The 27,548-nt window shown below is 34.6% G+C and overlaps 1 protein-coding gene across 1 annotated transcript in view; it reads right to left on the bottom strand.

The window, feature by feature from the left end:
- pcca (propionyl-CoA carboxylase subunit alpha) overlaps positions 1–27,152 on the bottom strand; it is a 43,535-nt gene extending 16,383 nt beyond the window's left edge. Inside the window, exons 1-13 of the mRNA XM_026204342.1 lie at positions 27,057–27,152; positions 24,495–24,569; positions 22,506–22,553; positions 22,240–22,308; positions 18,512–18,625; positions 18,188–18,241; positions 10,120–10,251; positions 6,220–6,256; positions 6,038–6,116; positions 5,096–5,198; positions 3,196–3,290; positions 2,154–2,304; positions 773–916 (exon numbers count right to left, since the gene is read on the bottom strand). Of these exons, the coding sequence (XP_026060127.1) occupies positions 773–916; positions 2,154–2,304; positions 3,196–3,290; positions 5,096–5,198; positions 6,038–6,116; positions 6,220–6,256; positions 10,120–10,251; positions 18,188–18,241; positions 18,512–18,625; positions 22,240–22,308; positions 22,506–22,553; positions 24,495–24,569; positions 27,057–27,110 (1,155 nt within the window). The 5' untranslated portion in view covers positions 27,111–27,152. The remainder of the gene's footprint in view (positions 1–772; positions 917–2,153; positions 2,305–3,195; positions 3,291–5,095; positions 5,199–6,037; positions 6,117–6,219; positions 6,257–10,119; positions 10,252–18,187; positions 18,242–18,511; positions 18,626–22,239; positions 22,309–22,505; positions 22,554–24,494; positions 24,570–27,056) is intronic.
- Positions 27,153–27,548: the final 396 nt, after the last annotated feature.

Genomic DNA, 27,548 nt, shown 5'->3' with positions numbered 1-27,548 from the left:
CATTTAACAGCATATATAATTTAGACATGTACAATTTTTTTGTACTAGTGCACAAATTCTTTTTTAAATAACTGTCTAAAAACAAATGTTTTTGAGAAGCACTTAATGTGCATAGAATATTTTTGTCTGTGTACACTACTGTTCCTGTGTTTGGGATCGGTGTGATTTTATGCTCACCTAGGCTGCATTTAGTTGATCAAAAGTACAGAAAAAAGTAACCGTAATATTATTAAATGCTATTAAATCTAAAATAATTGTTGAATAAATGTAAATATATTTCAACATCTAATTTTTTCCTGTGATGCAAAGCTGAATTTAAGAAAAAAGCTCTTGAAAATTTGTATTTTAATATATTTGATAACAGAGTTTAAAAACCAGCATTCATTTAAAATACATATTTTTGTAGCATTATAAAATGTCTTTTTGTCTCTTTTAATAATTTTAAGTATTTTCCTGCAAATTAAAAGCATTATTATTAATCGAACATTTGAATGGTAGGGAATATTTACAAAAATTCACATGACAAAAACATTATACATTATTTAAAAAAATATATTAAATATCACAAATGAGCAATGTACAAAACTACTGAAACTATATTTTGAAAAATAATAACCCAAAACAAGATTTAAAAAAAAAAAGAAAAAAAGAAATCTCTGGCCAGCAGTAGATTTCCTGATTACCTGTTGATTTTTTGGTCATTCTGAAATACTGGCCCATGACTGATCTCAGAAATACTAAGATCTTTAGTCTGTATTGACTGTTGGTTTACCTCAGCATAGACTCTGCTCTCAATGGCCCAGCCATTTATGGGTATGTCAGACTGTTTGTGCTGGAGTTTGTAGCCCTTTGCGATGCGGATCATCTGCTGCACCAGATCCAGCCCCGTGATACACTCAGTGATGGGATGCTCCACCTGAGAGAGAGAGAAAGACATACTCACAACATGAACTACTGCAAACAAATGGAACTACATGCGGCATCGATCTCATTTTACCAAAATACACAATGATTGGAATCTATCCCCAGAATTAAAAAGCTACAAATGACCTCCCACCAAACGCACTAAAACACTAACATAGGTGTTCAAGAGAGTCTTGTTAACTAGACAGCGCCTCTAACAACTAGTCATTAACCCCGAACGGAAATATTAAACCCTTTTCCTGCCCGTGCCACCCCTCCTCATTCTGCGTGCTTTCCTTTGGGAGGTCCACACTAATGAGCTTTATAGACACTTTGATGTCCTCTGTGGCTCTGGGTTCTAGTAAAGTGGCAGGTGAAATGATGAAGATCAACATCCTACACTTCCTAGATACTAGTGTATGTTCTCTGACACATTCAGCTGTGGCGCTCATGCAGCGACATGAGTTTAAGTCACCTCTCCAAACATTCATCCTGCGCGGTGTTCTTCTTGAGTCCCACAAATAAATCTGAGATCTGATATCGGTGACGACTGCAGTCGTATAAATTAGGATGGGTCTGCATGTGTGTTCTTTAAATGTATTCTTTAAATGCAGATCATGTCATTATACATTAAACCAGTAGCCTCCAACCAGGGCCCACTAGGGGGTCTCAGCAAAAAAAAAAAAATGTTATTATAATCCTCAATATATCCAACCATTAGTATTTTAAAAATACACACAAAAATTAAAGATATTTTTTCTTTGTTTTGACGCAGTTCTTTTTTTTAATACATTGTACAAGTTTTATTTTAGTATAATTTTTATTGATATACTGAATCCGTTATTCGATTTTCTGTTTTCTCCTTAATTTGAAAGACTTTAGTATTTTTTTGTGTTTCCTCAATATTAGTAAAATTATTAATAATCATGTTAAATAAATTAAAATGAAACTCAATTTAAAAAAAATTATACTTTATACTTTTTGTAATTTTCAGTTTACTATTATAACCCTGATACATACTCCCACTTTCTTTTTTAAGCAATTTTATTGGATTTGAACTTAATTTATAATTAGCCTTCATATCAATTTAATTCTACCTATATTATATGACTATATATGACTATAAATTTATCATATACTGTATGGCTATAATATATGATAAATTGCATGTGATTTTTCCCCATTTCAAAAACATATATCTCAACAAAGCAAAAATGGTGTGTTTCAAACCTTCTCCTGCACATACAAACCTGAAGACGTGTGTTCATCTCCAAGAAGAAGAAGTTTTTCTTGGAGTCGACGAGAAACTCCACAGTGCCGGCTGAGGAGTATTTGACTGCTTTGGCCAGAGACACAGCCTGCTCTCCCATCGCTCTCCGGGTGTCTGGGTCCAGAAAGGTGCTAACACAAACATATAGCAATGTGGGTAGTAGCATAAGGTTGGTAGTGTACTGTCTGCACACAGCTCTCAACCGAATTTACTGCCTACTGAGTTTTACATTTTTGCTGACAATTACTCACGCTGTAGCAGGTAACTGTTTTCTGAGCAGTCCTGTGCTACACTGTTTTTTCACTGCTATGCCCACTGAAGCATGAAAAACATGTCTGTTTACATGCTAGAAGCCAGTGCAGGTCAAGTTTATTTAACTGCATTATCTTCTCGTTAGTTTACTTGTTGTACTTGTTATTTATCTCTAAATCTTACTACTTTTTTATTGTTTTTATTTTTTATTTTATTCAATTAAATGATTTAATTAAATGAACTGATTTTATTAAATCAACCAAATTAAATAATTGAATTACCGTATTTAAGTCGCATCAGTCCAAGAATACATCATGACAAGGAAAAAACATAAGTCGCATTTATTTAGAAACAAGAACCAAGAGAAAACATTACCGTCTACCGTCATGTCAAATCAATTATGATAAATAAGTCTATAGGTCGCAGGACCAGCCAAACTAAGAGAAAAAGTGCAACTTATAGTCAGGAAAATACGGTTCATTACAGGAATGGTTAGGATCATGTTAGGACCCTTGCTGTTTATGTGAGTGTCAGAGAGCTGTCAGATTTCATCAAAAATATCTTAAACTGTGTTCTGAAGATGAAGGTCTTACGGGTTTGGAACAACATGAGGGTGAGTAATTAATGACAAAATTTTCATTTTTGGGTGAACAATACCTTTAAATTCATTTTTATGACACATGGTGTAGTCATATGTGTATACCATATTTCCCCTGTCTTATAATTGTCAGGTTGACTCTAGATTTAAAAAAAAAAAAACCTGCTCAAACCTGGGGGCCTCCTCCACCACTTTCTGGTTTCTTCTCTGGATAGAGCACTCTCTCTCATTCAACCACAGAGCATTGCCGTGTTTGTCTGCCAACACCTGCAAACAACAACCGAATCCATTAGCAAAAATAGCTGAAATGAGGCCACTCAGAAAATCCCATGTCACTGTAGAGAACTTAATCCATTATGCATTTATTCATTCTCTGGGAATCAAACAAATGACCTTTGCATTGCTGGTGCCATGCTTTAATGTTTGCGCTCCAGGAATGTTACTGAATCTAGAAGTTTTATTTAGAATTAGTTGAGTAGAATGTGCGACTCAAGGTAAAGCTCTTTAGTCAAAGATAAACCGAATGGTTTTGTGGACTTTCCTGAAGCTAAAACATTAGAGCATGCCGCTAGTTACACCAAGGTAATGGGTACGATTTTTAGGGAATGCAGAACTAATAAAAATGTGTATGTGATGTAAGTCACTTTGAATAAACCAGACACACATGCAAAAGTCTGGGTGAAAGTTTTCTAAACGGTTATAAAGATAAGAAAAGTAAAATTACTATACTGTGCTCTGTTCTATTCTATTCCTCATTTTGGGCAACAATCATTATATTTTAGATGCTTAGTTTTAGTTGGCACTCAAGAGAATTAATTAAGGCCCTGGATCACAAAACCAGTCATAAGTAGCACAGGTATATTTGTAGCAATAGCCAACAATACATTGTATGGGTGAAAATCATCGGTTTTTCCTTTATGACAAAAATCATTAAGGGAAGATCGTGTTCCATGAAGATTTTCTACCATAAATGTATAAAAACTTAATTTGTTATTAGTAATATGCATTGCTAAGAACTTAATTTGGACAACTTTAAAGGCGGATTGTCTCAATATTTCGATTTTTTTTGCAGCACCCTCAGATTCCAGATTTTCAAATAGTTGTATCTCGGCCAAATATTGTCCAATCCTAACATACCATACACCAATTGAATTCTAATTTATTCTTTTTTATTCTTTTTGGTTTTGTGAATGAACTGGTCTTGAACTGGCCCACTTAAAGCTGCAGTAGGTAACTTTTGTCATTATGTCCTGACAGTAGAATATGAGAGATAATCTGTGAAAAAAAAAAAAAAATCAAGTTCCTCTGGCTCCTCCCAGTGGTCCTATTGCCATTTGCAGAAATTCATCCGCTCCCGGTAAGAAACAACCAATCAGAGCTGCGGTCCATAACTTTGTTTGTGTTCAAAATGTAGAAAAATGTATATAATAAGCGAGTACACACCATGAATCCATTTTCCAAACCGTGTTTTTAGCTTGTCCTGAATCACTAGGGTGCACCTATAATAAGTGTTTATATTCGGACTATTTTAGATTGCTTGGGGTACCGCGGCGGAGTAACCCAGTACCTTTGTGATTCTTCATAGACATAAACAGAGAGAAGTAGTTCCGGCTACGATGTTCTTCCGCAAGACGCAAGCAGCTCTGTTTATTAACCGCTAGAGCGTCAAAAGTTACCAACTGCAGCTTTAACTGCTTTTCAGTAATCAGTTACGACTATGGGTGGTCGAACTGTTTTAATCCAATTAATATTCATAAGCCAGGTTGGGACTATTTATAACTACAGGTGTCCAACAAATAAAAAAAATGATCAGTAAAAATGATTTCAACTTGTAACAATATTTCACGTTATTGCAGTCTTACTATATTTTTGATTTAATAAATGCAGCCCTGGGGAGCCTAAAAGAAACATTTTAAACATCTTTCTGTTCCCACTTGTATTTTCATTTTTTATTAAAGATTAATGAAAAAGCTTCTATTTTTAGGCGTGACTACATTACTATTGTAATATTATAAAAAGATTCAGAAAAGTTCATATATAAACAAGTAAGGTGGCGATTATCCTATAAATACCTGAATCTCAATATGTCTGGGGTTATCTATGAACTTCTCAATCAGCAAACGGTCGTCTCCAAAACTTGATGCTGCTTCCTGAGAGGAAAAACGAAAGCCTTCCCTGAAACGAAACATCAAAACTTCAGAAGACTTCATCGCTTTACAATAAAAAAATCAACATTTTTAGTTCCAAATCCTTAAAGAATAAACATAATTGCATGTTCTTATAGTCATACTTGATTATTAAACAACTACTAGTGCATTATTAACTTCTGTTTATGGTTAGATAAGTTAGGTTTTTCTTTTTTTTATTAACTTTAGAAAATAACTACCATTTCTGTCTGTTTATAGGGACATGAGAGATGAATGACTGGCTGTGAACTACCAGATTAAACTGTGCGGATCTCAGTTGATCTGGCTCTTGTAGGAGAACTTGACATTTGTGGCAAGAGACTTCCTCTTCAGCAGATAAGCATCTATTTGCCTGAGGACTCTCACTCTCTCTCCGTCTCTGTCTAGGTCTCCACTGAATTGCATGAGTGATTTTTTTGCCACTCAAGATAAATCCAATTAAAGCTTAAACAAAAGCCTGGCGTCAGTTTACGCCAACAAAAGACACAATTAACAGCAACATGTTCCACGGAAGTTTTTATATCTATTCTCAAGAACAGAGGAAGATGAGGAGGGAGCGAGGCAGAGAGAATCTAAGAGCTTGATTTGTAAATGGCGAAATGTAGAGTCTGTCTCTTAGTTTTCTACATGTAAACGTGGATTACAAAACGTCACTTAGTTTGTTTCCATTCCTGATTCCTCATACCACTGACATTTAATTAATTAACTAATTAGTCTAATAAAGCTTAGAACAGCTCAAATAAGAACCTTCGAGTTCTTATTACGCAGGGTCTCAGGTTCTGATAACTGCTTAAAAACATCCCTAAATCTGCTTTTCTCACGTCTCACCTGGTTTCCTCATCATTCCAGGCAATCCTCATCCCTTTTCCGCCCCCACCAGCAGACGCCTTTATCATGACAGGGTAGCCTTCAAGAGACGGACACAAATTCTCAGTTTGATTTATCACATCACCTTATTCTTGAGAGATGAAAACTACTATAAAATTATTCACACATTTAATAACTCTTACCAATTTCTCCTGCAATTTTCACAGCCTCTTCTGCATCCTGAAATAAAACATTTTTTTTTAAAGAAAACCTCAACTTGCTTAGTAAATGCATATCTGCTTCTGAGTAATGGCCTGCAGCACATAAGATAATTCAGTTCCTCATTTTGTCCAGCAGGGGGAGCAATATCGCATAGTAGTTTTTATTACCTACTGTAGACCGTTTTTGTGATTTAAAGTTAAATGTTCAGATTTGATCAAAAGTCATCTGAATAGTACTATTACTTATAGTACTACCACTGTTATGATTTTGAATGTAATAATTTCATGACAGATTTTCAGTATTCATAACTAAAAGCTTGGTTCTAAACAAAAATGTAACAATAGAATCAGTAATTACAAAAGTAGGACTTAAAAAACAATTGAAGCCAAATTATGATAGTAATAATAAATCCACAATAGTCTAAAATCAGATTTCAATTTATTGATCTAAAATTGTAACATTGTGTAACAAAAATAAAAAAAGCTGAATCTGGTTTGTTTTAATTGATGTAATAATAAAGCAACACCTGAGACAACAATGACTGAAGTGACTTGAAGAAACCCGAATTCAAACCGTATACTTGTATTATTCCTGAAACAGCATAAGTGTCACTACGCTTCCAGGCAATTCAATTGAAAAGTTCATCTAGGAATGATCTAATGTGCTTTGCTGTATAAATAACATTACGAACTGATGAGTGTTAAGGCCTACTGTAACGTTTCTGTAACATAAGTTTTTCCATTTTCTCGTAAAAAATAAAATATATAATAATATTATGTTGGAAATTAGAAATAAATTTAAGAAATTATATTAAATACTTGGAAGACTGTCAAATTTACTCTAAAACAATGGGCAATAACGATGTTATGTGCTTTTTTGCATACAAAAAAAAAAATCAAATAATTTACTGCCCAAAACGCTGCTGTGATTCCTTTAAGATTGCAAGTTTAGTGACAATAGGTCATATTTAATCGCGATTATGCATCTCCAAATTACAAAATAACTGTTTACAAACAAGTACTGAAAGTGAACAAGCACTAAAATTGTTTTTTCTCACCAGATGTCAAAATACATTAACAGCAGAGATCTACACTAGCATTAAATGAAGTTAAGCTAAGGTGAGAAGTCCAGCAGAAGGGACTAAAGGAGAGATGTTTGCGTGTGTGTGTGTGTGTGAGAGTCAGACTGTGATCAGTGTGCTGATGTTATCAGGGTCATTGAGGAGGTTCACAGATGCTAATGCCCATACAATCAGAGTCATGCAGCACATCTTTGCTTTATAGAGCCCTATCAGCTCAGGAAGTGTCAAAACGGCCACTACACACGGCCATTAAAAGCCATTTAAACAGCATGTAGGAGGAGGGGATGGAAGGGGGAGGGAGAAAACTGTAGTTAAGAGCTTTTTTATATGCTTTGCAACCAAGCACATATATGTATAACACACTACTGTTGAAAAAGGGTTGGGTCAGTAAGATACTTAAAAAAGGTTTTTGAAAGAAGACTCTTCTGCTCACCAAGATTGCATTTGTTTGTTAAAAAAAACTTAATACAAAACTGTAATATTTTTAAAATTACTGTAATTTAAAATAACTGTCCTATGTGAATATATAGTAAAAAATTAAATTTATTATTGTGATGCAAAGCTTAATTTTTATTAGTCATTACTCCAAGTCTTCAGTGTCACTTGATCCTTCAGAAATCATTCTAATGTGCTGATCTGGTGCTCAGGTAACATTTATTATTATTAAATTCAAATCCTTGTATTAGTTCTTGAAAACAGTTAATATGTTAGTAGAAACTGATTTTTGTTTTCAGTATTATTTGATGAAAAGAAAGTACAGGAAAACAAAACTGATTTGTTTAAGTGTAATTTTAACAGTTACATATACTGATAAAAATAAGGATTATTTATATATAGACAGGGAAAAACTGGAAAAGATCTAATCGGACATTTAATGTAATTTTACAGTAAAATGCTGTTAATTGTACAGTTTTTAGAAGTAAAAAGGAACAAATCAACTTATACACTACCAGTCAAAATTGTAAGATGTTTAATGTTTTAAGCTCACCAAGCCTGAATATATTTGAGCCAAAGTACAGCAAAAAGTAAAATGAAAAAATATTTTTAATATTTAAAATAACTGCTTTCTATTTGAATATATGTAAAAATGTAATTTACTCCTGTGATTTCAAAGCTGTATTTCAGCATCATTACTGCAGTCACATGATACTTCAGAAATAATTGTAGTATTCTGTTTTGCTGCTCAAAAATAATTAAATATTATTATTGTTGTTGAAAAGTGAGTATTTTTGTTTCTTTGATGATTCGAAAGTTCAGAAGAACAGCATTTATCTAAAACCGAAAAATGTTGTCTTTATAATCACGTATGATCACTTTAAAGCCTCCTTGTTAAATAAAATTAATTTCAATAATTTATTTCCCCCAAAAATTAAACAGATTCCACATTTTTGAATGGTATAGTGTGTAATTTTACAAAAGCTTTTTTATTTTAGGTAAATGCTGATCTTTGGATCGTTCATTTAACGGCTTTAAATATTGATAATAATAATAATAATAATAATAATAATAATAATAATAATAATAGTTTCTTGAACAGCAAATCAGAATGATTTCTGAAGAATCATGTGACTGGAGTAACAATGCAAAAAATTCTGCTTATTTTTCGGACTATAAGTCACACCTGAGTTTAAGTCGCATCAGTCCAAAAATTCCTCATGATGAGGAAAAAAACATAAGTCGCACTGGACTATAAGTCGCATTTATTTAGAACCAATAACCAAGAGAAAAAATTACCGTCTACAGCCGTAGAGCGCCCTCTCGCAGCTGTAGATGGTAATGTTTTCTCTTGGTTCATGTCAAATTAATTTTGATAAATAAGTCGCACCTGACTATAAGTCGCAAGACCAGCCAAACTATGAAAAAAAGTGTGACTTATAGTCCGGAAAATACGGTACATTTAAAAAAAATATTCAAATAGAAAGCAGTTATTTTAAATCATTAACTTTTTTTACTTTCACAATATTATTGTTTTTGCTGTACTTTGGATCAAATAGGGTTGGTGAGAAGAAGATAATTCTTTAAAAAAAAAACACTAACAATTTTAACTGGACAAAAACTTTTTACTGGTACAATTTACAGTCAGAAACTGTAAACTGATATTCCCAGAATTTTGTGTGACACTCCACATTTAAAATAATTTTATCTAAATAATCAAGTTTCTTAATAGTTTTTGCTGATTTCAGAAGACTTGAGTAATGGCTGCTGAAAATGCAGCTTTCCATCACAGAAATAAAATCACATTTTATAATATATTCACGCAGAAAACAGTGGTTTTAAATTGTAATAATATTTCACAAACTGTTTTTATTGTGTTTTTGATCAAATAAATACGGTTTTGGTGAGCAGCAGAAACTTCTTTCAAGAACATCAACAAAAATCTTACAAAACCCACATTTTTGAACGGTATGAAGTATGCACTGCACATTATATACTATATAACATATACACACAAACACTTCCGGAAATATCGGCCTAAAAAGACCAAAAACCAGCCGATTGTCTATCGCGTATTTTAAGCATAAACCAGTCGTTCCCAATTCATGGCTGGTCAACCGGTGCCTCCCTAATATGTACTGTATTTGTGTTTTATCAAGATGCTGTTTGTTTAGCTCAGCTAGAAGAGTAACAGAATATGGTTTTGATAAAGCACCAATCATAAAGCTGGCCAAAAGAAAAAAAAAGTGTTTGTGAAAATGCTTTTAAAGATAAATAACATAAGTATGTGAGAAGTAATGAATAGGAAAATACATAGGACAAAAGTAAAAATAAATAAATAAAACATCCCAAATGTTGATCTGACCTTGACCACCCCATCAAATCCTGGGATAGTGTTGACTTTAGCAGCTTTGGCGAGGAGTTTGCTCTCAATCTTATCCCCCATGGCCTGGATGGCATGCGTGTCAGGACCAATGAAGGACACCCCCTCGGCCGCCTGTAGAGAAGGAATTCATAATAAGGCATATTTTATGTCATCGAAGTTATTTATTCTGAGCACATGCACATGACTACAGGCATTAAAATCTGTTAAGAAAATGTCACCTCACGCTGCACAACTCGCATGACTCCGAGATATTCTGATTGTACATAACACAGCCACTGATTTTATTCCCACATCAAACCCCAACACACCTGCAGCTGTACCCTTCTTCTGGTCATAATAAACGGCTGTGTATAATCATGATCGGACTCCACTTTTGTTCACAGCACCAGTCAAAAGTTTGGACACACAACTGATGTATGTTTCTTATGATCTTAAGGAACTTACAGTACCGTTCAAAGGTTTGACGTCAGAAAGGGTTTTTAATATTATTAAAAGAAATGAATACTTTCATCCAGTAAGGATGCATTATATTGATCAAATGTGAGAATAAAGACATTGATAATGTTATAGACGATTTACATTTCAAATAAATGCTGTTTTTTTTTTTTGGAATATATATCTCCGTTTCCACTAAAATATGAAGGAGCAAATTTTCAACATTGATAATTAAAATAAATGTTTCTTTAGCTGAAAGTCGTCATGTCAGAATAATTTCTGAAGGATCATGGTCACACTCAAGACACTCAGAAAAGTCAACTTTGCAGAACTGGAATAAATTTTACAATATATTCACACAGAAAACATAATATAGTTTAAACTGCAATAATATTTCACAATATTACGTTTTTTACTGCATGCTTGACCAAATACATATATCCCTGGAGAAAAAACTTGAACATTAGTGTAAATAGAAAGATTTATGAAGAAATACTCACATCTCATTTGTGTGTAAATCTGTAAATTTCTTTATAAAATTATTATCTCCATATATTATTATTGTCTGCAGATACATTTAAACTCAAACTTTTTTTTTTTAAAACATACCTATGTAAAACGTTTACTATAAGCACTGGCCATGCACAGCACTTTGAAAATCTAAATCCCTCATCCTCAAAGAGGTAATCGACCATACTTTTGTTGCCAGGGGAATCAAATCCCTCCACACACACAAAAAAGTCCCCGGGGTATGAACTTTAGTGAAGTAAAGAAAGGTAGCTTCAGGTAATGCCTGCAGAAACATGCATCTAAATAACGAAGCCAGAAAAAAGAACGGGAAAAAGGAGATCTGTTCTATTCTTTGTTAGTCTCGAGAATCGGGAGGCTATTGCTTCCTGGCTAATATACTACAGATAGTATGCCTGAGGCGCGCAGAACCCACGGAGCTCTGTAATTAAAAGAGGGATTTGACCCCATGACTCTTTCAGCTCCAACCGGACCCATGGTGTCATGAGATAAAGGATAAATATAAATGAAGCCAAAAAAAAGTGATCTGTTTGTTCTTGACAAGTGCTTGGGAAAAGAAACAAACTAAGGTGTCAATAAAATCAGCTTCTGTAATCAAAGTCATTTAAAAATCACTAAAACTAATAAAGTGGGCAAATACCATAGGGGAGTTTATTTTTCACTGAATCAGAAGTCTGCAAGCCCCCCAAAAATGTAAAGATTAAAATATGTTAATATGTAATATACAACATAAAAGAATGTATTTGATTGATTGAGACAAATGTGGCAAATGAGCAACAACCTTTTAATATCTCAAAGAAAAGAACTCCAGAACAAAAACAAAACAAAAACACAAAACAAAAACAGCATAAAATACTAAAACAAAACCAAATTCCAAACAACGAAAAACAAAATGCATAAATACAAAATAATATAAAACAAACAAAAAAAGTAAACTTAAAAAAAAATCCTCTAAAAAAAGCAAACACATAAAACAAAACACTAAACAAATAAAATATATTATAATAAAACACTGCAAAACACGTCAAAATGAACTAAATTAAACAAAACAGAATAAAGAGCAAAACGAACTCAAATACAAAACAAAAACAAACAACTGAAAAAAACTAAAAACATAAGAGTTAACTAAACTAAAGGGCTCACATAAAATGAAAAACATAAAATACATAAATGGGACCCAATATCATTTAAATACACTGACAAATGGTGGCCCCGGTCACGCTAGAGACCCTTCCCTCAAACCCCTGTCAGTGTCTCTGCAGAGTTCTGGAAAATTAAATCCAATAAAACGCTTGGGCCTATTCAGATGTCACTCGACCTCTCTCCTCCTCCTGCTCATTTTTATAAGTAGCACATGCACAAACGCACACGAGGGACATTCAAAGGGATAGACAACCAGCAAGCCTCTACAACAACAGTAAAAAGAGTGTGAGCTTCTACAAGTGTCAAATACTTGTGTGTGAGCGGGAGAACACTAGGATAATGAAAACATCTTGTTCAAGACAACATCCAAAGAGTGAAAAGGCATGAAAACACACACACGCACGCGCACACACTCCACTCAAACTCAATCTCCTCTCGCTATTGAAAAGCACTTCTCTTTTAACATGCTAAAGAGGCTGTAGAGGTAATCCTAACAGAGCTCTCTAGGCTGAACTTGCGCATGCCCAGGGGCTCTGGCCAATCGTTTGTGCTGCGTAAAACTGTACTAACAGTCGGCAAGAGGGGCAGCTATTCAGGATGGGGGGCTCATTCACCTCTTATTCATGTGGGGGGTATTGCTATTCAACTGCTAATGTAATGACATCTTCATTTCCACACACACAGAAGGCAGTGGATGGCCCACTCATCGTGTGTGTGTGTGTGTGTGTGTGTGTGTGTGTGTGTGTGTGTGTGTGTGTGTGTGTGTGTGTGTGTGTGTGTGTGTGTGTGTGTGTGTGTGTGTGTGTGTGTGTGTGTGTGTGTGCATGCATACAGGGTAATGTAAAAGAGGGACTGGGGGATGGAAAGGTAGAGAATTGAGCATGTACAGGTGTTATGAACCAAACTATTTATATTTATTCATAAAGCAGACACTTTTAGCAAAAGCATAAGGTAAGTGAGACAAAAATGTATGGAAAAAATACAACAAAAGATTAAAAGCAATTAAAACAAAAAGTATAATATCTTAATACTTAACATGAGGCTGCCATGCGGTTTAAATTAGTTGCTTGTACACTTTCTGTAAGTGTGTGAATCATTGCATTTACTATTTTCTGTAAGCAGCGCATTACTGTGACACATCTGTCTTGTTTGTAAGCCCACACACAATCTGAATGAATTTTGCACTTTTTCTGGACTGATTTAAGGGGACATTTAGTGGGACTTGGTCAAAGTAAAATTTTAGGGGGATTAATTACAGGAAAAAATGTTTAAAAAGACATGAAAGTACAATTATTATTATTAGCAAAAATATTTATTAGTGCTAATGTTTCACATTTTTATCATATTTAAAGATAAAGTGTGCAATTTCTGTGGCACTAACAGCAAACAGAACCACAACAAATGATTAAACTTTTTCAGACAAGTTTTACACCTCCACCATCTGCCATCATCAGCATAGGCTCATTGGTTAAACATGCCTCTAAATACACCTATACACACAAATCACTGCAGTTTCCAGTTGAAATAAACACTAGAGGCAATAGAATTCTGACAACTTTTATTCCTTTTCACACAAAGTATGACTTGCAGGTCCACAGTTTCGATTAATAAAGCCTGATTTTCGCAGTTACTTGAGGAATATCATGTTATGAACTAAAAAACAATTTTAACATGCTGCAACATTTGAAAACTGATACTTTTGAACGTCCGTGCCACAAATCCAGCTTCATATTATGGGTTTTTATATTCATTAAGTGTGTTTGGTATAGCTCACAAAGTATGGAGTTCGACTTGGGTACAAATACCCATGAAACTACAGTTCCACAAAACAGTTCAAACCAGCATACCACACCAGAAAGTTTTGTATTTGTTAACATTATCAGGTAGGTTTAGGGTTGGATTTGGTGGATATTTCCAGCACAATAGAGCATCAACCTTTAGCAACACGCCTCTTAAGAATCAACGCAATATGTATCTGAAGCAACGTAATAAAAACACAGCAATACGTGCCTGTACCAACATAAAAATGTGCCTGGGTCATCTTGAACCAGAGTTTAAGCGTCACTCACTGGACATTTCACTTCGAAACATGCATTAAGAAACATGATTACATTGTTGCAGAAATGTATTTAGAGGCACGCATTTCAAATTTGCCTGGGTCTGCAATTATTCAAGTTAAACAAGTATTCAACCTACAAACTCACAACACTGGTCCAGACAATTCTGTTATAGACAGTCAAACTGTAAGTTTGTTTATAACTTAGTTATTTTATAGTTAATTTTATGAAAGTATTGTGTGTTTGAATAGTTTTTCAACTGAATTTAGCTGAAATTGTTGTTTGCAGGGCAATCACAGTGACAAAAGGTATCCCTTTTCCCAATGTCTGTGCATTAACATATTGATTCAAGCCACAATAGACGTGATAGCAACTAAAGTGTACCATAGCAACAATGCTTAAAAACACTAAACAATTTAGGTTCATTAGACTACTGTTATCAGGCATCGAGTAAGGATCTCACTGGCTGCATCTGAAATCTCAGAGTAGATGGGACCTACCTCTTTTGAATAAGTACTTCTTGACTGCAACAAAATGAATTCGATGTCGTATGAATGTAATATTGCAATACTACATTCGTCATGTGCCAGTGTCATGTGAACTACAGAATCAGCTGCCATTTACAACCATTCACTGGATCTGCACTTCAACATCTTACAGGAAATAAGTAGTTCACTGGGTGCTTTTGGCCTTATGTTTCATAAATAATACTCTTTTCATATACTGTTGTTTGTCTATTATAGGGAAATATGCATATTTGGATGTAGTCAAATTTCTTTTTTCTCTTTGGTTGGCTGTGCAAAGTATTAACCTCAAATCTGCCTAATTTAACAACTTCTTTGAAGAAAAATAACAGATAATACATTCTGCAAAGTCGCAGTCCATTCCAACACATGTAACACTTAGCAAAGGATTGGCTGGTGCTCTTAGTGATGCAGAAATTCCACACTAAAACTTTCAGTATATTTTCATTCATAGTACAGTTCTGCTATAACATTACACATCTCATCAATAAACATGAGTTGGGAAGCACTTTCTGGAGCAGATGCATAGCTCCAAAAATAACTCCACAACTTCACAAAAACACATTAAACAAAATAAAAAACAACAACAACTTGCAATATGCCAAAATGTAAAAACTAAACAAACAAACAAATATTTAAAAATATAAATAAAATACACCAAAAAACTATTTAAAAAAATACTAAAAGAAAAAAAAACAGTAAACTAAACAAAATAGAAAAAAAAACTCCAAAACAAAACAAAAAACATAAAATAAAAAAACTTTGAAACTAAATAACAAAAACAAAACCACACACACAAAAAAAACACGCCACAAAACAAACAAACAAACAAATAAACAAGAAAAACGCATCAAAAGCCACTAAACAAAACAGAATATCAATAAATAAAACAAACAAAAAATATAAACAAAAGCTAACTAAACTGAAGGGGTCACATGAAATAAGTGTTTTCTGGGGTATATGCACAGTCTACTCTATTCTAATGAGCTATAAACCAAAATGCAGTTCCGCAAAAAAAAAAAAAAAAACTGCTTCTATTAATTAGTTGCTAGGCAGATTTTCCTCAAAGTTGATGTAGATAAAAAAAAAAAAATGGATTGTGACTCGTTCACTGCAGGATAACAGTCAAATCAAAAGGTGTCCTTTACATCAATGCAGACGACAACCTTGAAGAGACATGAAACAAATCTGGGTTCAGCTGAGCTGATTCAGGTCCCTGACTGCTTAATATTTAACACTTATTTTGACATGCTGTTTAATTTTTAACAGGCTCTGTTGATTACCAGTATGATGTTCTATCGAAAGCCTTCGAAACCGCACCAAAAAAGCTCATTTATTTTTCATTTTTAGCTGAAATTTTTATCTAAAACTACTTCTAGGCAACCTATCAACGTGAGCCCGCCGTTGCTGTGACGACGCCCCATGTGTGTTTCCCTCCTGCCTGAATCTGATTTATATCAAAGCAGATCTAGCGAGCACATCAGCGCAGCTGCAGGAAACTCTGCCAGGAGAGTCTCACCTCGTACTACACTAGAGAGAGCAAGACACGTAACGCATGATACACGCACCAGAGATTGGACAATAAATAACCACGATTGACTATTGTGGACAAAAGTAACAAGGAAACAGAGAGAAAGAAAAAATGAGTCATGTCTTCCCTCATCTCTATTCTTAAATTCCGTTTGTTCATCTTTTCTCTGTTCTACAATGCGGCAAACCAAGCAGAAAGAAGATATCTGGCAGAAGAAATCTGGAATCCTAAAAAAAGCTAAAATGTCTAGATCAAAACAAGCGAGTGACGGCCCCATGCGAACTCTCGGTGTGTGTTTGAGGCCCGCAGTGACACGAAGCATGCCCTTATTTAGTCAGAATCGATTGAAGGGTTAAAAAAAAGATGGTAGCTACTGGGTTTAGTTGCCATGGCAACAGTAAGGCACAGCTGGAGGTTGGCACATGCACTTGGCTTCATTATTTTGGGGCACATGGGTTAAAGGGATATTTCACCAAAATAAAAATGAATTTCTATTAAACATTTGTTAACTGTAATGATGTTTATTCAAAAAAAATAATAAAAAAATAAAAAAAACTTTCTTCCATGGAAAACATTTTTTTTATATAATATTCTGTATGTTGTTTAACAATAAATGTAAAAATAGTAGTAGTAGTAGTCCATAGCATTTTTTATGAAAGTCTTCTGAAGCCATACAATGAGGGTTTACGAGAGATTACCAATGGCTAATTCTTAAACAAACTGCACTTTTGGAGTCAAGCATTTTTTTAATGAATCGGTTGATTTGGTCTGAATAATGACAGACAAAACCAGATTTGACTCTTAGCACTCAACATTTCTTTAGAGGGGAAGAATATCAATAAAGAATTTGGTCTATTTCTCAAAAAAGCCATTGTGTGAATTCAGAGGACTGGTATGAAGCTGTTATAAGTTTGTGTAAAACTCATGATGCATTGTGTGTCCTTTATGAAGCCTGAACACTCCAGTCCCCATTAAATGTTATTCTATAGGAAAACAATTATCAGCTCATTCTGGGTGAGCTGTTTTCTATTTGGTATTATTGAATATCAACCACCTACACTACCAATCAAAGTTTTGGGATCAGTACGACATATTTTTTTTTTTTTTTGGAAGAAATACCTTTACTCTGAAAGCATGCATTAAACTGCTCAAAAGTGTAGAAATTTCTGCAAATCAAATAATCATGCATTAATATAAAATGGAAAAATTTAAGATGGTTTCTAAAAAAAAATACTGCTATTAAAATTGATATCAATAAGATTTTTGTTGAGCAGCAAATCAGCATATCAAAATGATTTCTAAAGAATCATAGGAGTGACAAAAAACTCAGCTTAGCATCACAGGAATTAAAAACATTTTAGCATATAATCAAATAGAAAACAGCTATTTTAAATTATAGTAATATCTTACAAATAAATGCAGCCTTGGTAAGCTGACACCCCAAACTATTGAATGGTAATGTAAGTTTACTCAATATCATGTAAATGGACTTAAATCAGAACTGGTAATTCTAAGAAATATAGCAAAGAATGTGAATGTGAAATGAGTCTCTTTATCAAATGACCCTTTTGGCCTTTCTGCCTTCATTTGGGTTGCAAATAATCTTCTCACCTAAGAACTCACACCTTTAATTAAATTACTACTGGGGGGTCCGAGCTGTTAATTACAAAAACTGTGTGCATGTGTGTGTGTGTGGGAGGGACACTGGCCAATGTAGAACAATAAGTGAAGGGGATACTCTGCCCCCAACTCCAACACAAACTCATTTAAATATCCCTTTTCTTTAAAGATCCACATTTCTTTCTCTTTCAGGGAAAAGGCAAACTCACCAGTCTCTTGGCAAACTCCTTATTTTCAGACAGGAATCCATAGCCAGGATGAACCTATAAGAGAGAAAGATATATATATATATATATATATATTTTTTTTTTTTTTTTACCTACATGCATCCATAGAATTCATGTTATGCAGGAGACATTTAACAGCTTCATTGCATCAACTCAGTTTATAAATAATAACACTGTCCAGGGCACCATGTTAATAATATATGACCTTGTTTACACCAACATGGATTAGGCTTCAACTGTGCTGAATCCCCTGTGTTTTACCATAAACACACACACACACACACACACACACACACACACACTCACAGCTTGAGCTCCAGTCTGCTTGATGGCGTTCATGATAGCATCCATGTTCAGGTAACTTTTACTTGTAGGGGCAGGACCAACACACACAGCTTCATCAGCCATCTTCACATGAACCTGAGGGAACGAAAACACACAGGAAAACTGTTGAAGTCCTCATGTCGGAAAAACTGGTTTACTTGAGATTTATTTACATTTTTTCACATTTTGTGACGTTTTCTTTTAGGAGTCATTAACATTTCTGGAACTTGTCGACACTGATGTGTTGTGGCATGTGCGTACAAAATTATTTCAATTTTGATCTTTGAGGGTCAATCTGACCTGCTTTTTTCATTATTAATGGCAACTGCAAAGACGGGAAAAAACAACATTTGTTTGACACAATCTGCTTAATTAAAAAAGAAAAAGAAAAAAAAGATAATTATATTATGATGTTTAAAAGTTAATTTGACCCACTTATTTCATTATTAAATGGCAGCTAAACAGAACTGAAATGTTTGTATGCATTTTGTTAAGGACGTTTCTCTAACTACCCTTTAAAGGTATTAAATGAATGCATTTGGCAATTTTTTTTAACCACTGAAACTTACACTGCCTAGAAGGCATACATTTCTATCATTTCACATTAAGTCTGCTGGAAATCGTCATGCTTTATGGTTTGACCTTCTGGAAAAGCAAGCAAAAAAAGTACTTTTACACCGATGCATTTAAAATGTTTTTCTAATGCATTTTAAAATGCTTTTAAACATACAATACTGCTAATAACAGTTTATGGGGGACAAAAAAATTGTGTACTAATTTTGTGTTCTAGTTTTTGTTTTTCATAGTCTGATTTTCAGTGAGTTATAATGATTGTAACCAGATCTGAACCCAATACTCTGCATTTTAAACACTTATTTTCACTGTCCTGGTCACAATACCAGTCAGTTGTTTGCATGGCCAAGATGTCATCACACACAGTGTGAAGCAACTGATCTGACGGAGTGACAGACCTCACGATGGGAAAGCATTAATATTGACAACTGCGTCAACAGGGGAGGCTTGAAACTTACTTGCTAGCCGACTGCTGCTTTTCTGCTAATGTTTTCCACACATGTGTAAAAAGGGAGACACAAAGTCGTTTTCCCTCACATTTAACGAGGGGCATGCAAACAGTGGTCGAGGAGTCTGCAAGAAACTCAAATGAGCCCTAAAGACTGAAGCAGACAAATACAGCAACCTCTAACTTTAAGGATCATCTTACTGAAGAACTGATTATTTAACTGGACGTTTTTAACGGACTGTAAATTCTTTTAGTTTACCAAAACCATTTCTTAAATTAATATAAACACTACCTGGTTTTGCATCGCACAGACAAATCTCTAGATGTGTCTTCACTGACACAGAGTTTAATGAGTATTCTGTCTGAGCCTTTTAATGCAGACAAAAAAAACTTGACGGCTCCCTGCCATTTGCTTCAGGAGCCTAATAAACTTCTTTTTCTGTCAGCACAGACTCAAACTAGAGAGGACGAGAGACAGCCTGTGGGTCCTGTTTGCTTTTAATTTAATGTTAAAATGTTTCAACGCTAAATTAATTTATCTTTGATAGGGTTTCAGAAAAGGATATTAGAAAAAAGTTGTGTTGAAAGGAAGATTCTGCATTAGGAATGTGTTTGTGAAATATTTCAACATCAATCCCTGGGTCAGTATATGGACTTCTAATGTCAATTTGTTCCCCCATACAGAGTCCAGATTATCCCCCACTGCTAAGTTTAAGCATCTTCATTTAGATGCTCTTTGGAAGCTGCAAATCAAATGCAAAAGATCCCCACCTCTAACCTCCCCCCACCATTCCCACAATCCAGCACAGAACACAGCAGGGGGACGAGCGGAGTTTAAAACACTGCCTCTATCAGACTCTCATGCATATGGAAGAGGAGGGGGTGAAAACTGACAGCTATCAATCATGGCAACAGTGATTACACTCCACGGAAAGATAAAGGTGAGAGGAGCACAAGCTTTGGTTTATCTTGCAAGGCTTGTAAAAGTGTAGTGGGGTCTAATTTAGATATTAGACTGCCTCCAGATGACTAACCTGCTTTAGCCAATCTATTTACTCATTTCAAATGCTTCATAGTCTTCATGTACAGCATATACGAGCTGTTGTAATAATCTCTTCTTTGATATTTGGAGGTTTTAATTAATTATCAAACATAATATACAGTGGGGCCAAAAGGAAATTAAGCCGTTTCTAGTTTGCATTTTTCTCATTTAATGCAAGAATTTTAATTAAATGATACTAACAGCATAACAATTTTAATAAGTTAAAAATGAAAAATTAATAGTTCACGTGAAATTGGAAATTCTGTTAAAGGGATAGTTCAGCCAAAAATGAAAATTTTATGTTTGTGTGCTTACCCCCAGGGCATCCGTGATGTAGCTGACTTTGTTTCTTCAGTAGAACACAAACTGAGATTTTTTACTGAAACCGTTGCAGTCGGTCAGTCATATAATGTAAGTGGATGGGAATCACGGCTAAAACATACAATAAAAACCAAAAACATACACAAACAAAACCAAATGAATCCCTGCAGCTCATGACAATACATTGATGAGGAAAAACACAAAACGATCTGTCTGTGCAAGAAACTGAACAGTATTTATATTGTTTTGGTCAAATGGTCCATTGACACTTCTAATTGAGAATGTAGACAATGTCAATAGTCCACCTGAGAGATAGGTGGCAGTAATACACTTATAAGTCTGCGATCCGCTATAAAGCAAGAAGATGAAGACGCCTCACACGCCTGCTGCTGAGAAAGCGCTCAGGAGAGTTCTAACAATTTGGACACTGCGTCAATCAGAGGTAAAAATTTATAGAAACTGTTTGGTTTCTTGCCCAGACCGATATTTCATGTCTTTACACATCAACATATCGTCACAATTCGCAGGATTTCATTTGGTTTTGTTTTATTGTATGTTTTAGCCATGGTTCCCATTCACTACATTTCTACGGCATGTTTACATGAAACGAAAGGAGGCAGTGGTATTAGATATATTAGACTATTTGCCTTATCTTCAAGGTACTTTAGAACGTGGTGGAAACACAGAAAGCAACAGGTCTTGGGTGAAAGTAATTTTTCCAGGTAATTTTGGTGGAAACATGGCACAATGTTTTTGTTTACCAGCATTCTTTAAAAAATATAGGTCATACAACTATGAAACAACATGAAGGTATGCATATATATATGTGTGTGTATATTTTATATATACATATACTGTATAAACACAAACACACACACATATACATATATACATGCACGTACGTATGTCTCTTTTTTTTTAATCATTAAATTTGTTTGAAAAACTTTTGTTTTTCATTTTTTATGCCATTCCAGCACCAAAGGCTAATTTCAATATAAGAACAGAATGGTTTAAAACATAATGACAACCATTGAATAAACTCTTACATCAGAGACTTTTATGGCCAAAATTATAAACTGCTTCCTGGTGAGCAAGGATTAAAGACTGTAACACTTTGTAACACTAGTAAAATCTGCTGAATAGACAGCCGAGTCCTACTGAAACTCTTAACCTTTCAGCAAAATACAGGCGAGTCTTATTTAATGAGAATTAACAAGAGAATGATTTTCAGCTTTAAATTAGTTTTTGAATCAATGTGTTTTCAGACTTTTTAACCTCAATGTTTTGTCCTTTTTTAGGGTACATCTGAATATTAATTTCTCTCACCGCACTGGAGTCCACATCACTGTGAACTGCGACTGTCTTTATGCCCATCTTCTTACATGTTTTAATCACCTATGAATGGAAACAAAGAATGAACATGAATGTTTTTCATTTCATAGTAGTAAAAATGTACCAAAGGTAAAGATCATACAACTAGGACTTCACCCTGATTTAGAAATGAAAATGGCTTTAAGACAAATCTAATGTTTTGCCTTAAACACACTGAAAGGGACGTTCCTGGTGAAGAACACACACACACACTCACTCACCCTGCAGGCGATCTCTCCTCTGTTTGCAATGAGGATTTTATCAAAGGTCTGTGGAAAGGAAAAGAGAACAGGGCGATTAAGACATTTGTTTTGTCAACACATCTGATTTGTCCACAGAGTGTGTCTCTAACACTGACTAAAGCTCAACTCATTTAGCCGTAAGTGAAAGCCGTTCAGCACACACAGCTTCTTAGATGACAAGAAGAGATATAAAGATCTTTGAGATCAAGTTCTAAGTGCAGAAATGAATTTAAAATTGGATGATCACAATTAAACCGTATCAGGTAGTTTTATATATATATATATATATATATATATATATATATATATATATATATATATATATATATATATATATATATATATATATATATATATATATATACACTTATTTACTTAACTACTGTTATCTATTCCACGAAGTGCATTAAACATTCACAAGTTTAAAACGTGGGAGATCTAGATGATTCTGACTGTTAAGGTGGATGTTAGTGTGCCTTAAAGATCAAAGTATGAGGCTTTGCTAATGTTGTCTGCCACGTGTAAACAATTTATTGAAAAACTGAAGGAAGTGTCTGCCTATAAACCATGTGTCAAGATGAGCCTAAGGCCATGTGTATGCAAGAACACTTTCCTAAACTCAAAGCATATTTCCCCATTTGCTCATATTGCTACACCCCCAATCTCCCAACTCTCACACACACACACACACACACAGCTTCAGGCAAAGGCTGATTGTGGGAGAATGAAACATCAAAGCTACATGGATGCAACAGGCTTTTGGGAGCGTAGAGGCTGAGAGAGTATGCAAACAGAATCTTGACCTTGATATACGTGTCAAAATAACTGAGGCTTCCTTGTTTCCTCTATGGATATCTAAATGTGACCCTGGACCACAAAACCAGTCTTAAGATGCTGGAGTGTATTTGTAGCAATAGCCAAAAAAAAACTGTATGGGTATGTCAAAAATCATTAGGATATAAAGTAAAGATCAAAACTTAATTTTTGATTAGTAGTATGCATTGCTAAGAACTTAGTATTTCGATTTTTTATTTTGCACCTGCAGATTACAGATTTTTAAATAGTTGTATCTTGACCAAATCTTGTCCGATCCTAATAAACCATACATCAATGGAAAGCTTATAGACACTTAAGACTGGTTTTGTGGTCCAGGGTCACATACCTCATTCTACTGTTCCAGACACATCAACATGTCCATCATCTTGAATACTCATTACTCTGAGTATTGAACCAAACCATTCGTTTTTATTTTTACTGGAAATGCTGCAACAGTTCACAGCCTATGGTTAAAAGATTGGGTTTTCTAATGGTCAGCAATTGTGTTCTATTTAAAATAGAAATTGTGCGTAAAATTAAAAATTATGAATATAAATTAGTGTATTCTTGCTGGGGAAAAAGTATTATTATAATTGTTTTTTTGTTTTTTGTTTTATCTTACTGAACCCAGACTTTCGAAAACTTTTTTTCGGCACTTATAATAAAAAGAAATGTCTCTTAAACAGCAAATCCTTTACATTTACTCATTTAGCAGATGCTTTTATATAAATCAATAAAAATAAAAATAGCAATGATATGCAAAAGAAAACAGAAAAGAAAACTGTGTTCTAGAATGATTTTGAAAGATCATGTGACAATATTGGAGTAATAGTTGTAGACAATTAAATAATTTCACAATAGTACTGTCTTTATTGTAGTTTCAATGAAGTAAATGCAGCTTTAGGGTTTCCTAATTCAACACAAAAGACTAGTCAATTGACAAAAGACAGTTTATACTGCACAAAGTGCTATTTTTTTGTGTGTTTTTCTTACTCAAGATCTCACTTGGATCCAATTATACAGTCTGACAGACAACAATCAGAACCACAGTACAGTGTTCATGCACTAAGATGTAGGAAAGGAAACAAGACTGCACAAGTGAAGAGAAGAGAAACATCAGTGAATATCACACACTCTTATAATCAGACTTACCTTCTCATTTGGGTCATATACTGTAGAGTACCGGCAGATTATAACACCGCATCTCTGCTTGCTAAAACAGACATGCTAAAACACAAAGAGACGATGGTCACCACTGACTGAATGAAACTGTTTGTAACAGAGGTGCCCAAACCAGGACCTGATGACCTTTGATGACCTTTGCCATTGAAGAAACATTCCATTGAAGCATTTCTTCAGATCCAATTAATCGTTTTGAGATTTATGCATTTATTGGTTAATTTTTATTTATTCTCCATCTATCTTTTGCATTGAAATGTAGAAAATATTGGTGTTGTGTTGATTTTACAAAAATTATACATTTTATTTTTAAGTATAATACAAATAGACATAATGGTGAATTATTTCAATATTTTGTTCCCTCATAGTAAAATGTTTGGGTACCTCTGGTTTATAACTTGAAATGGTTGTAGGACCAGCATATTGTTCAGTTACAGTAATGAAACATGAAAGACACCACTAACAACACAGATTTTCATTCAATTAAGTGCACACCGACTGATGATTTTGGCTCACATTTAACAAAAACCCGCCAATTCACTATTTCTCAACACATTAGAATACTTCATAAGACAAATAATAATAAAAAAAGTTTTATTGAATTGTTGGGCCTTCTGGAAAGTATGTTAATTTACTGTACATGTACTCAATATTCGGTAGAGGATCCTTTTGCTTTATTTACTGCTTCAGTTTGGCGGGGCATGGAGGTGATCAGTTTGTGGCACTGCTGAGGTGGTATGAAAGCCGAAGTTTCTTTGACAGTGGCCTTCAGCTCATCTACATTTTTTGGTCTCTTGTTTTTGATTATCTTCCTCATGACAATACCCCTTAGATTCTCTATGGGGTTCAGGTCTGATGAGTTTGCTTGCCAGTCAAGCACACCAACACCATGGACATTTAACCAACTTTTGGTGCTTTTGGCAGTTTGGGCAGGTGCCAAATCCTGCTGGAAAATTAAATCAGCATCTTTAAAAAGCTGGTCAGCAGAAGGAAGCATGAAGTGCTCCACAATTTCTTGGTAAACAGGTGCAGTGACTTTATCAAAAAACACAATGGATCAACACCAGCAGATGACATTGCACCCCAAATCATCACAGACTGTGGAAACTTAACACTGGACTTCAAGCAACTTAGACTATGAGCTTCTCCACCCTTCCTCCAGACTCTAGGACCTTGGTTTCCAAATGAAATACAAAATTTGCTCTCATCTGAAAAAAAAAAAAAGGACTCTGGATCACTGGGCACAAGTCCAGTTCTTCTTCTACTTAGCTATGATGCCTCTGACATTGTCTGTGGTTCAGTAAATTCCTTGTCTATGTGTGGAGGCTCTTGGTGCCTTGACCTCAGCCTCAGTCCATTCCTTGTGAAGTTCACTCAAATTCTTAAAACAATTTTACTTGACAGTCCTCATAAGGCTGCGGTTCTCTCGGTTGGTTGTGCATCTTTTTCCTTCAACTCAACTTTCTGTTTACATGCTTGGATACAGCACTCTGTGAACAGCCAGCTTCTTTGGCAATGAATGTTTGTGGCTTATCCTCCTTATGAAGGGTGTCAATGATTCTCTTCTGGACCACTGTCAGATCAGATCAGTCTTCCCCATGATTGTTTAGCCTAGTGAACCAAACTGAGAAACCATTTTGAAGGCTCATGAAACCTTTGCAGGTGTTTTGAGTTGATTAGCTGATTGGCATGTCACCATATTCTTAGTTGAATGAGTTAAATGTGGGCCAAAAACATCACAGTTTAAAAGAACCAAAGACTTAAACTACTTCAGTCTATGCGCATTGAATTTATTTAATACACAAGTTTCACAATTTCAGTTGACTTACTGAAATAAATGAATTTTTCCATGACAGTCTAATTTACTGAGATGCACCTGTATACATCACGGCAGTAATAAAATTGTCTAAATATTTTTCTGAGCAACAATGGCATTTGTGTTTAATTCATATATCATGAATTCATATTACAGCATGGCTCAAAATGGACAGAGAAGCTTTGTGATTTATTGTCTGAATCAGCAAAATGAATCTGACTAAGTGATAGTCATTAATAAAAGTGGAAACTAGATCCAATCAAAAATATAAACTGCTTTCAAATTTGCTATTAGGAATCTTTTAATGAAATATTTGACACATATTCGCAACACAAAGAAAACGTATTTTAAATAGGTTCAGCACAGCTGCATCAGCTAGACACTTCATGAAATCATTTTGACATTGACATGAGTTCACAGTCATCAATGATAAAGACATCTGCTCGTGATTTCTTCAACGACAAAAACGTAGGACACACCATACATTTATGAGGAGCAAGTGATGTTTCATAAATAATACTTGACAGTTACGAATCAATCAAACTGTCCGTGTGTCATGACAAGTCATGTGAACATTCTTGCGGATCTTTTTTTAAAGACAAGTCAGAGCGCTTGGTCTGAGAACAAAGCAATGCTTTGTATACAATTCTGACATATCAGCAGATTCGTTGTATTAATTATTTTCCTGCAAGCAGCGCTTTTATATATCAAACGCTTACCTTAACAGCATGCAGAACTCTTGGAAAACCTGCAGCGCTTCTGTAAGCCGCCATGTTAACCGCAGAAGCCTAGAGCAGGACGGCGCGCTCTTATGACGTAATACACAGAGTTAGGGGGTGTTTGCCCTCTCGACCAATCAGATGTGCTCAGATGTGTCAGAGACCAGAGCGGGAGGACACTGGAGGCTGCTGAGAAAAACCGTGACCTTGAAGGGTATTCTATTGCATCTGCACGAATCCCTAAGTTATAATTATGCATTAAAGATTATTTTAAATATTGTTCTTAAATGGGGGGCAGTTGTTAAGTTTATTTATTTTTTATCCATTTATTTGGTCATTTATTTATTTTATTTGGCATGTAGGCTGTTGTTTTCAAATGGTTTCAATTTGGAACAGATTACAGTATATGTGCTATTATTCGTCACATTATTATTTTTATTTCTTTCTTTTGTTTTGAAAGTTTTCCTGAAATTAAACATCAAGAAACCCAAT

This window comes from Carassius auratus, chromosome 26 (genome assembly GCF_003368295.1).
Source record: "Carassius auratus strain Wakin chromosome 26, ASM336829v1, whole genome shotgun sequence".
Lineage (NCBI taxonomy): Eukaryota > Metazoa > Chordata > Actinopteri > Cypriniformes > Cyprinidae > Carassius > Carassius auratus.
This window is presented reverse-complemented; position numbering and strand designations above follow the sequence as displayed.